The following is a 12,386-nucleotide window of genomic DNA, read 5'->3' on the forward strand; positions in this document are numbered from 1 at the left end:
AAGTGTCATTATTTTAAGGGACAACTTAATTTATAATAGATATGTAGCCTTTTTCTGGTTTTAAAGGCCATCTGGCCTTACTTAAGCCACAAAATATAATTTCAATTTCTCCAGGATAGTTTAGCTGCATAAAGTTGGCTTATTGCCCTCTGGAAGAGTCATTGATTAAATGCATCCCATCACGTTTTCCTAGCTATGTTGCTATTCTGTATAGATGTACCATTGCAATCTTAAAAGCCCAACCTGATTCCTAACCTTAAAACAAATGAAAAAGATTCACTTGGCCAATAAAATATAATAGAATAGCCTTCAATGTTGAAGTTTTACCTATGACAAATGCCGCTATCTATTTATCCTCAAATTATCTCTGGAAGTGTTTATGTACTATGAAACATTTTGTATGAGCTAGACAGGAAGCTATAAAATATTTTATGAGAACGGCACATGGCTGATGGCAGAGTTTTAATGCAAACGTGGTCCCTTCTAAATCTGAAGCCTGCCAGAAAGGAATTCTTTCCACAGTAATCCTGCTTTGACCAAAGCCCCCCAAATCTAGAGACACTTCTTCCAATGAACAGCCTCCTGAGAATGTGAAGGAACATCACATTTGGCTGCTACGTATGGAAAAGAAAAACTAACTCTTTTGTGGTGCAAGGAGGAAAGTAAGAAATTATTCTTCAGACAATTAAAAGAATAGAACTTTAATTTCTATTCAAATCCTTAAAGTTGAAAGGCAACTTCTAACAGATGAGAGAAGTTTTGAGTAAATAATATTCCATATATTTAGACGGGCTTGTTTTCCATGGACTTCCCCTCTTAATCTACATGCAATGAATGCAATCTTGAGTCTCCCCTAGACGGGTTATGATATATTGTAATATATTTCTGTAAATAATTGTTCTTACCCCACACCCACTTGTGTTACCGAGATATGGTTGAACAGGGAATAGTCCCTTTAAGGATTCACCTATTCAGATTACTGAACTGTCCTCTGACTGACAACTCTTGGGAAATACCATCACTATCTGATAAAGTTTGCGGACAGGTGAAGCTGTTTGAGAAGATCATTTGCTGCTGGTGCCACCACCTCCTGTAGCATATGAATAGAGGTCTCCCTGCCTTACAGAAAGGGGTAGTATGGGGAAGTCTGTGCTCAATTCACCATTGGAGACTTTCTCTTTAAATATGGGATTCTGGTATTTAGGTTGGCCTCTGTAATTTTGTTCTGAAGTTGCTTTTAATTTGGTAATTGTATTTTAATGGTGGATTGTATTTATATCTGTTGTTTATTTTGGATCTTTCTTTCAGTATGTCCTTTTTGGAGAAGAAAATCAAAATCTAAATATTTATGTAAATATAAATAATATAAGAATATTCAAAATTAAGGAGGAACAGAAATAATATGAAGTAAGAATAAAAGAAATGGGAAAATATAGGAACCATACTATATTCAGTCATTCTGGGAATAAATCTAGACTGATCCAAGAAAATGAGACAAAATGTAGCTTGTTTTCCTTACAATTTTTTCATTTTGGCTTATAATTCTTGCTTTTTGGAGAAGAGAAAGGTTATTATATGGGTTTATTGAACAAACTAGATTTTATAAATAATTGCCTGTCAGACTGTTCAAGACAGACAAATATACAGCAGACCAACAAAAACATGATCTGTCATATTTCTAAGAGAAATATATGTTGATTTTTCATTCTCTGGGGTTGTAAGTGTACCAAGTAAGAAATAAATGGCAGTGCTTTTTCTGCTTATGCATTTTTTTAAAAAAACAAAGATACTTCTAGAGAAAGAATTTTTATTCCAGTATTCTTGGCCTAAAATGTTTTCTTTTTGCATATATGCCTGCAGATCGAAACCAAATACAATAAATGCTGGTGTCCTTTAAAAAGTCTGGATGTTTACAGCAAGCATATAATTTTCCATCATTATGGATGCCAAGAAAAATAAGAAATCATGATAAAAAGAAAGGTTTAATCATACATTTCAGCAAGCACAGACAGAACATCAGCAATGGGTTTTCTTCTTTACTGTATACACTATTTTTAGTTCTTTAACATCAGATCAATTCCAGAAAAATGACATGCAAAAATGTTTTTAAAGTATAATTATGCCACTATGGAAAGCATAATACTGAATATATCAATTGCAATAATTCAGTAAAGTAACCACATCTAAACATTGACTTCTAAAGAGATTGATCCGTATAAGGCTGGTTATGGTGAATGTCCAGTATTTGGACTCTTTAAGTCCTTGGCTCTTATGATTAGCTCTACAGCAGCAACTTTTGGCAATGAGTCCATCCTGCAGGGTTTAATGAAAACATTACATGAGATCCCATTCAAAAATGATGGCCACATTCAGTCCTCATCATAGAATTGTGAAAGCTTTCCTAAAGTTTTAATAAAAAATGAAAATGAATATAGTCTTGTATAGATCTTGGACAAAAACAGAACACTTAAATTAGTTTGCAATTGAAAGGAATCCTTCTTGGATTGAGTAACATACCAAGTGAAGAAAAGACAAGGCATTAGGTGCTTCAAGAAAAAGAAAAGAAAGGGATGTTGTAGTGTCATTTCTTTAAAAAAAAATTCAGATAAATGGATTCACAAAGCACTGGAAGCCTAGAAAAAGCATATAAGCCAATAATCCTGATGCAGTGGCAAAATGCTGTTTCCATATTTTCATTCCATAGAAAAAATTAGGATTACAATTTACTATCATGCTTATCTTAACAGAAAAATGTTTCCCATATAATTTTTGTGAGAAAGGCATTTGCATTGGGGGAATACAAATATATATTTCTGTGTAGAAATGGGCTTTCAATTAATATCCCAAAGTACAAAGAATTATCCCTGCATTCAGCTTTTTGCATGATTCACTAAATGACTGTGTTTTTTTCTGAGTGAAAGAGCCTCATTCTTGAACTACTCAGAATAGGATTTCTCCATAGTAGGCAATTATGCTCTGTCTCTGCAAAGTGACTGATTGAAAATGAGGCAAACAGAATAACAGAGTTGGAAGGAACCTTGGAGGTCTTCTAGTCCAACCCCTGCTCAGGCAGGAAACCCTATATCATTTCAGACAAATGGTTATCCTGTCTCTTCTTAAAAACTTCCAATATTGGAGCAAGAGCCATGGTGGCACAGTGATTAGAATGTAGTACTGCAGTCTACTCTGCTGACAGCCAGCTGCCAGCAGCTTGGCAATTCAATTCTCACTGGCTCAAGATTGACTCAGCCTTCAATCCTTCTGAGGTGAGTAAAATGAAGACCCAAGGGGCAATATGGACTCTGTAAACCACTTAGAAAGGACTGTAAAGCATTGTGAAGTGGTATATAAGTTTAAGTGCAATTGCTATTCCCAACTTTTGGAGGCAAGTTGTTCCACTGATTAACGGTCCTAACTATCAAGAAATTTCTCCTTAGTTCTAGGTTGCTTCTCTCCTTGATTAGTTTTCATCCATTGCTTCCTGTCCTGCCTTCAGGTGCTTTTCATATCTGGTGCACAGATGGGCCGGAAACGCTTACATTTGCATGACATCACTTGCTGGTGCAATTGTTGGCACCCGTAGGAGACTGTCATAGCATATAGTTTTGGCATTGCTATTTTTCAAAAATCCAGTTTGGAAGACCAATATTGGTATAGCATAGTTTAGTTGAACTCTAATGTTATATAACTATATTTAGATTGATTAAATCTAAAATAACATTATTTTCTGTTTTACAGTTCCTCATCAGTCTATCAAATTACACAAAATAACAATTGGCTTTTTAGATTTCTAAAAATCAACATTTCTCTAATTATTTTCCTGGTAAGGAAAAACAAATAAGGCAATTAGCAATTTGATGTAAATACAGCTTCTTTTAACTTTCTTATAAAGGTGATGAGTTTGTTCTTGAGGACTGATACTGTAATAATTTTGAGAAGGAGGGTAAACTTCAGAACTGTGCAATTTACCATAACATACCAAACATCCTGCCATTAATTAGCTAAATGCTACATTTGGAAATCAGGAGTAATGACTGAGGGGGTAGGAAAAGAGAGACAGAAGCAGCCAGTTGATAGTCACAACAAACCAGCCCACTCACAAGTATACTTGCAAATGCCGAATTGGCTTGGGGAAAAAAAAATCACCTTAATATAACACTGTCTTTCCTGTTGCTGTAGGCACATCCATATTAGCAAGCCAGAAAAGTCATCCCATTTCTGCGGTAGGCGCTCTGTCAAAGAAAGAAAATCTGCAATGAATTATCACATCAACTTAAACAAGGAAAAATAGGCAGAGAGCAGAGCAAGACTTTCTTCCTGTTTGTAGACTATTCTGGCTGCAATCTAATAGCAAACTTAATCTTAACATTTCTGGTGGGGAAGCATTAAGCAACCACTTTTTCTATTAAAAGCTCAGTGTGGTTAGAAGCGGTTAGTGATTCTATTTCAGGACATGTACAAAATTATGACATCCTATTTTGTTAATTACCTAATACATAAGCAATTGGTGGTCAAAACTACTATTAGTTCAACATTCTTATTTTTTTAATAAATATATCCTAAATCTCATCACCATTTAGAAAATTCACTTCTGCCTTTACCTATAATAAATAAATGACTGCAATATTTTAAATTTCTCTCATGAGGATTTTACAGGCTAGGCTCATTACAGTGTACATCCAATCAACCTTTACTTCACCTCCCATTAAGTCAGTTTTCTGACACTGCAGTATCAACGGGTTTGAAAAAGAGGCTCAAACAACTGAAGGTTATGAGAGGAAAAATAACAAAAAATCACCTTGTATTTTAGGTGGCTCAAGACTGTCAAGGCTTTCCTGTCAGGGGCTTTATACATATTTTGAGACATTCTAGAACCACTGTTGTGAATTATCCTAGTCATATCAGTGTAATGTTTATAACACATTTGTTTCATGCACAAACTCTGCTTTAAAGGCCTACTATTTTAAATCCCCTGAATTCTAATCAATGCTGCCATCCATCTTCAACTGAGTGCATTCTGGTAAATTTTGCAAATCTGCTTATTTCTTTTATATTCCTAATATGGACATCATCAGAAATCCCTCCCCCCTCTTTTTCTTCCTTTTGCATACATGTGAATGCAAGCATGCACACACAAATATACCAAGTAGGACTGATACAAATAATCGAAAATGGTAGATATTAACATGATTCTACTCTGATTTTCCAATTATAAGAGCCTCTAAAACAGCTTACAACAAATAATTCTAATCTACCGGTAAACTGATTATCCTGAATTAAATGAATCAGAATCAAGCCAAACACGGAAAAGCAATTGTTTACATTACAAAGATATATTAATGCTGAGTGATACAGTATATGTGTGATATCATGTAGCAGAATAAGAAATCAAGCTAGCTAGGAACACTTCATTCAATACCAAAACTGAAACTTCAGCTAACCTCTAGAATTTTTTTTTTTAAAAAAAGCCAAGCGAATTTGTAGGGGACAGAATTTCAGAACTGAACAAATCTTTAGTAACTACAACTAATTTGACAAAGGAGGGACACCCAGAAGAAAAGCTTCTATGGCAGGCAGATTCAAATTGGAGTAGACAATCCTTAGATGTTTTGACTTTGAAAAACCAGGATTTTCAACTAAAAATTTAAATCAATTTTTAAAGACAGCTCAAGACTGGATATTTTCAAAACAACGTAGCTGAACTTTTTCGGAAAATGAGAAAAGGAATTGGTGTATCAACTGAAGTACGGTATTAGATACCATGGATACTACTACTGCATCAATTATTAAATACTTTAATATACTTTAATCTTTACTGTGAATCACAAACTTAGAAAGCAGTACACTTTCATTCATATAAATCTATGTATGAAAACAAATGAATACATTTAGGCATTGATGTCAAACATCTAATTCTCATGCAGCAGTCTTGGTAACTTGAGTCAAACCAATGCCCTCATCATTGAATATTTCATTTAGTTATAATCATTTTTATATCACCTAGTCCAAAAGATTGTAGGTAAATAGTGTAAAAACACTATTGTTAGGTTCCAGAATATGTTGGCATAACAACGTTTTGATCAAGGAGAATATTTGTAGTTCAGGATTGAAATAAGGAGTCCTTGGTGCTCTCTGAGCTTAGTTGTTTTATAATAATAATAATAATAATAATAATAATAATAATAATAATAATAATAATAATAATAATAATAATAATAATAATAATTATTTTATTTCTATACCGCCCTTCTCCCGAAGGACTCAGGGCAGTGTACAGCCTATTAAAAGCACAAAGACAAACAACAGTTAAAATAATTTAAAATTATTAAATAATTTTGGCTCAATATTAAAACCCCCCAAAATTTAAAACATCCAATTTAAAATCATTACATTGATAGCCCGGCCTGGCGGAATAGCAGGGTCTTAAGGGCACAGCGAAATAACCTGAGGTCGGAGATCTTACGCATTTCCGGGGGCAGTTCATTCCACAGGGCTGGGGCTCCCAAAGAGAAGGCCCTCCCCAGGGTGTCGCCAGCCGACATAACTTGGCCAATGGCACCCTGAGGAGACCCTCTCTGTGGGAGCGAACTGGCCGGTGAGAGGCTACTGGTGGCAGAAGTCGGTCTCGAAGGTACCCGAGTCCTATGCCATGGAGCGCTTTAAAGGTGGTAACCAACACCTTGAATCGCACCCAGAAGACCACTGGGAGCCAGTGCAGCTCGCACAGGAGGGGTGTCACATGGGCACAACAGGTTGTGCCCATAACCACCTGCGCGGCCGCATTCTGGACCAGTTGGAGCCTCATGTAGAGAGCATTACAATACTCCAGCTGGGAGGTGACAAGGACATGAGTGACCGTGCGCAAGGCGTCCCGGTCCAGAAAGGGCTGCAACTGGCAAATCAGGCAAACCTGATAAAAAGCCCCCCTGGCCACGGCCGTCATATGCTCTTCAAAAGACAGTCGTGTGTCCAGGAGGACACCCAGATTGCGAGCCTTCTCTGTGGGGGGCAGCAATTCATCCCCAATAGTCAGTGATGGCACCAGCTGACTATATCAGGACGCCGGAAGCCACAGCCACTCGGTCTTGGAAGGGTTGAGTCTGAGCCTATTCCTCCCCATCCAGACCCGCACAGCCTCCAGGCAGCGAGACATCACATCAAGGGCATCGTTGGGGTGGTCTGGGGTGGAGATGTACAGCTGGGTGTCATCAGCATACTGATGGACTCTCACCCCAAAACCACGGATGACATTTCATTATGCTGTGCACTGATGCTGTTAACCTTATTTGGGTAATGATCCACTCAAGTTATTTGATCCAATCTAAATCTAAAATTTCTTTGTGTGGGACAAAGATCAGAAATAGGGAATGCTCTAATTTTATTCTCATTCAATTTTAACAACAACTATTCTCATACAATTATAACAACTGCTATATCTACCATGTTTTGGATATTAATGATCAGAACATTATTATCTCCTGCATCTAAAGTCACAATACTGTTCTCTGTAGCAATGTTGTAGACCAGGGCTGTTAAACTCCCGGCCTGCAGGCCAGATGCATCACACACTGGCCACGCCCATGCCCGGTTTAGTGAAGGGGAAAAAATACATCATGTGACATCGCCATGACGACGTGAGTTTGACACCCCTGCTGTAGACCAAAGGATAATTCAAATTAAATATGCCACAAGAAAGTTGGGAATCTTTTCTATTTTGAAGATAGTAGTTTCCATTATTACCATTATTTTACAATTTTGAAAGCCTTCATAGTTGAATCATGCAAAGTTTTTTGAAATTCCAGATCCTAAAAATTTACATCTCAACCCAGACAATTCAATTAATTCTTCTCTCACAGACTCTTAATCATCAGTAAATACATCCATAAAACTGGTCTTCAAATTCTCAGATCTTCCAGATATTGCTGAACTATATCTCCAAGCAGGCTCAGACAGTAGGGTTGACGGTTAGTAATGCTGGGATTTGTAGTCCAATGAATATATGCAGAGTTACATATACCTCATGTAGGTAGCTACGATTCCCTAGAATTTCTAATATTCACAAATATTAATTAAAAAAACAGTTTTACACATTGCTGTAGAGACACATCTACAGAGAGACTTCCTGAACCTGTTTCTGAAAACTATTCTCTCTCTCTAAAAAAAAAAATATTTCAAATTTTGACATGACTTTTTTCCTGCTTTTGGGAGCCAATGAATGAATAACATTGAAAATTCGCTCTTAGAGGTTTTAATGTACATTTATCTAGAAGAAATGTCCTACCTTTTCCTCTCTTATACAAAGGCTTACACTGGAATGTGCTACAAAATGAAGAATATTACTCTGAACTTAAAAAATACTTTCAAATAAAACATCAGGTAATGTCATGAGAATGAATAGCTCAAAATGAAATATTCTAACTAAAGCCAGGTATGGACCATATAAACAAAAGAGCCATATATCCAAAGATGTGGATATTGCTTAAGCAACTAGAATCTATGCTTAGAATTTCAGGTAAAAAATAGTATTTTCCTTTCCCTCAAGACACTCTAACAGATTTATAACACAGCAAAACCTTTAATACTCTAATTCAACACTGAAGGTTACTGTGAAACATCTATGAAGATATAATTTAAATTATATCTTCATATACTTTTCACAGTTTGAATAGTTGCTTTTTCACTAATTTGAGAAAAGAGATGTAGCAACTACAGATACTGTGATTAAGTTTTGACTCAGAGAATATAGGGGGAAAAATAAAATCTAGTTATCTTTCTCTTCTGCTCTCTGCCTTCAACATTCAATTGCATATTTCAGCCAAAACAGAAATAGGTTTTTTTTTTTAGTCTTTGCAGATAATCACTTACTGAAGCAGACCAATTTGGAAATGAACAGAAATAACAAAAACCACTTAAAGGAGAGGAGGGAAGTAGGAGAGGAAGAAATGGTGTTGATGGCAAACAGCATTTTCCCTTCTAAGGGCTTGCTTGATATATTTTGCTCTCTGAATAGAGTAGCAAATGACACCACAAAGCAAGTTCTATAATAACAAATGTTAACCAAGTTATTTTGTGATATGAAGCAGAACATCCCCTATGCCCCTCTCTCATCTTCAACAATAAAAACAAAACAATAACAAAGTAAATAGCTAATCATTGCAATCCTTCCATTACATTCATATCTGCTGCCAGGTATAATCATAATTACAACACTTTCTACTGACAAGTAATGAATTTTACTTATTAAAATTCAATACATGCAGCCTTATGGGGCTGTAATGGCTGTAAGTATTTTTTTTTCCCTTCATACATACATCAGCACTTTGATGTGGATGGCTATCCTTCAATATTGAAATGACACAATTACCAATGTAATTTAGCATATTTACATATGCCTGCATTGCATATGTGAAAAGTATGAAGCCAACATGCAATAAAACATAGAAACACCAGGTTCTACCACAGAACCTATAGGAATGGCATCATCTGTTCACAGTTCTACACTGGATCCCTGTATATGTCCTGTGTGATCAAAATGTTGAAGATGATCTTGAATAGCAAACCAGAACAGGGAGCATGCAAAAGGAATGTTCTAACAATGAGGGATTTCAGTTAATTTAGTTTCAAATATTTGTGAAGATGATGATGTTATTTATTCAGTTGTGTCCGACTCTTGGTGATTCTATGGGCCAGGTCTCTCCACATCTTCCAATCTTATACTACTTCTTTGAGTTTTTCTATGCTATCACTGATGTCATCTTTGATGGTATCCAGCTACTGGTTTCATTTTTACCACTAACTCTTCCAAACGTAACTGTTTTCTCCAGTGAATTCCCCCACATGGCATGGGCAAAATAACTGATTCACTGTTTCATGATTTTGCCTTCCAGTAACATGTCTCCTGTTATGTGCTCCAGAACTTGTTTGTTAATCATCTTTGCTGTCCAAGGAATACCCAGGAACTTTCTCCAGCACCACAGCTCAAATGAGCTAATGTTCTTCCTGTCTTGCTTTCTTAAGGTCCAACTTTCACAAACATAGTTTATTATGGGGAACACAATAGAGCGGATTAACCTACATTTGATTGCCAGATGTCCTCGCTTTTCCATATTCAGCTCGTGTTCATCATTGTTATGCGACCCAGTAAAATCTGATGTTTTATTTCTCAGCTGCATTTACCACTTTGAGTGATCTGCAATTCTAGGAAAGTAAATTTTCCCATGCATTCTATCTCTTCGCCTTCAATTACTATTTAGGTGTTTGTTTCCATTTGTTGCAGTGGACATGAGCTTGGTTTTTTTGATGTTTAGGAAGAGACCAAAATTCTCACTTTCGTCTTTGATTTCTCAATCAGATATTCCAAGCCTTCTTTTTTCTATTTCTACATTTTTCTAAGTATTTCTACTTAACCTAAACGTCTATCCCTCAGAACAGTAGGCCTTGGAACCAAATAAATGGGAAGAAATACCAAGTTTAATTCTAAATGATAACCATAATCTGATTTAAGATAGCTGATAGGAAACCCTGGGCATATCTATATTAAATTAAACATATATGACATGTAAAAGGGCCCAACAAGTCGCCTATGAGTTCAAAATGGGAAACCTCTAAAGAATGAAAAGACTGGTGAAAAGGGAGTGGAAAAACAAAGTCAAGAATATCTTTGCAAAGTTTTGAGTTTCTTTAAAACCACAATAACTGAAGCTCAATTGGCAGGTATGTAAAAGAGTTAACAAAATCCAAGAAGAGGTCAACATGGCTTTTGTGATGGAAAAAGTGCAGGATAATAACTGTTATTTAAGATAAAATAACTGTTTTTTCAAAAATTATATAAATGTAAATGTCAGGATAAAACAACAATCATTGTTGTGAACATATCAGAAACATTCGGTCCATAACAATAACAATAAAAACAATTGATTGCTTCTTTGTAATTAGTATATTCATTTATCTGTATTTTGTACCAGACCTGTCTTAAATAGCCTATTTTTTTTTTATACTTCTATATGATCCTGGAAAAGGATGTAACTGTTTTAATAAACAGAAAAGATGAGTAGTTTCTTGCAAGCTCCATAGCACTTCTTCTGTACTATGCTCAGGATGTACAATCCTGTTGTTCCTCTACATAGATCTTTGTTCAAAATATCCTAGAGCTACTATAACCATCCAGAGTCACTTAAGCATAAGGTAAAAATAAAGGTTCCCCTCCCACATATGTGCTAGTGGTTCCCAACTCTAGGGGGCGGTGCTCATTTTAAGCATAAAAACAAACAAAAAATAATATATTAGGCAGAAAAGGCTTTCTATCTATTCCTACTGCATACTCTTATAATTCTCCGCCACTAAGTTGCTAGTTTGAGGATAGGAAAGAAAAATAAGATATATGAATGTATTTAAAGAGCCATCATCACAACCAGCAATCGTTGTTCTTTATAACCTCTGAACATCTAAGGGGCAACAATATATTGAATGGAAAAATAATAATGTCTGAGCCTAATTCATGCGAATGAGAAAAAATGTAGCTGGTGACAGAAGTTCTGTACAATGAAAAGTTCTATTTTGGAATGAAATAAAGATTTGTTTACAAGTCAACCTTATTCTGACGCATAATCGAGACAGGGTTGGTCTATTTTTAGGACAAGAGCTTATTCAATAGCATACCAAACAGACCTGCTTTAGTACAGTTCTGAGATTCTTTGGGGAGTTGTTAAATTAGTGGCTTGAACTGCTTGCTCCCAAAGAATGATACAAAGATATGATGCCCAACTTCCTTGTGCTTGATTTGCATCTTTAGTGCAAATCCTAATCACTGGATTGAGGAATGTTGGTCCCATAAATTACGTGTTTTCTACTCTTAGTGGCTATAAGTCCAAGAGAAAAATAGTTATACGCAAACCAAAGTAAATACAATGGCAACTGTTAAAGCTGCAAGAAGAAAAAATGATGCTGAAGAAGCAGACTAAAAGTAATTAGACAGAAAGAAATAAAATGCTAGGAAAAATAAGAGAGAGAGAGAGGGAGGGAGGGAGGGGGGGAAAGGCACGTTTGAAAGCAAAGTTTGCAAAATGGAGAGTTTTCAGCCTAAACATCTCAGTTCCAGAACTTCTAAATAAAATTCTTTTTTAAAAAAATATAATTTTATTCATAAACATTTTGGAATACAGTGTATTGTCAGGGTATACCATTTACAAGGAAAAGAAAAAAAGACCAGAGAAAAACCAATGATAAATATCAACACATAAACTGATAACAATAATAATAATACAATAACACATGTACTAATAACAATAGCAAAAAAATAAGCAAATAATTTTAACTAAGTTTCTTTTTATATTGGCTTATTTACATTTTTGTTAATTATGATGATTGTAGCTATAAACCATCTCTAT

At 35.5% G+C, this 12,386-nt stretch overlaps 1 protein-coding gene across 3 annotated transcripts in view; it reads right to left on the reverse strand.

Annotated features, from left to right (window-relative positions):
• Nucleotides 1-1,898: 1,898 nt before the first annotated feature.
• The window catches only part of SUPT3H (SPT3 homolog, SAGA and STAGA complex component), a 263,386-nt gene continuing 252,898 nt past the window's right edge, over nt 1,899-12,386 (reverse strand). For all 3 annotated transcript variants that reach the window (XM_070956653.1, XM_070956657.1, XM_070956661.1), the window contains 2 exons: nt 4,147-4,232; nt 1,899-2,313 (listed from right to left, as the gene is read on the reverse strand). In XM_070956653.1, coding sequence (XP_070812754.1) covers nt 4,191-4,232 — 42 coding nt within the window. In that variant the 3' untranslated portion in view covers nt 1,899-2,313; nt 4,147-4,190. The remainder of the gene's footprint in view (nt 2,314-4,146; nt 4,233-12,386) is intronic.

The sequence above is a fragment of the Pituophis catenifer genome, unplaced genomic scaffold, assembly GCF_029215685.1.
Source record: "Pituophis catenifer annectens isolate HBS135680 unplaced genomic scaffold, rPitCat1.0.hap2 SCAF_1, whole genome shotgun sequence".
NCBI classification, from domain to species: domain Eukaryota; kingdom Metazoa; phylum Chordata; class Lepidosauria; order Squamata; family Colubridae; genus Pituophis; species Pituophis catenifer.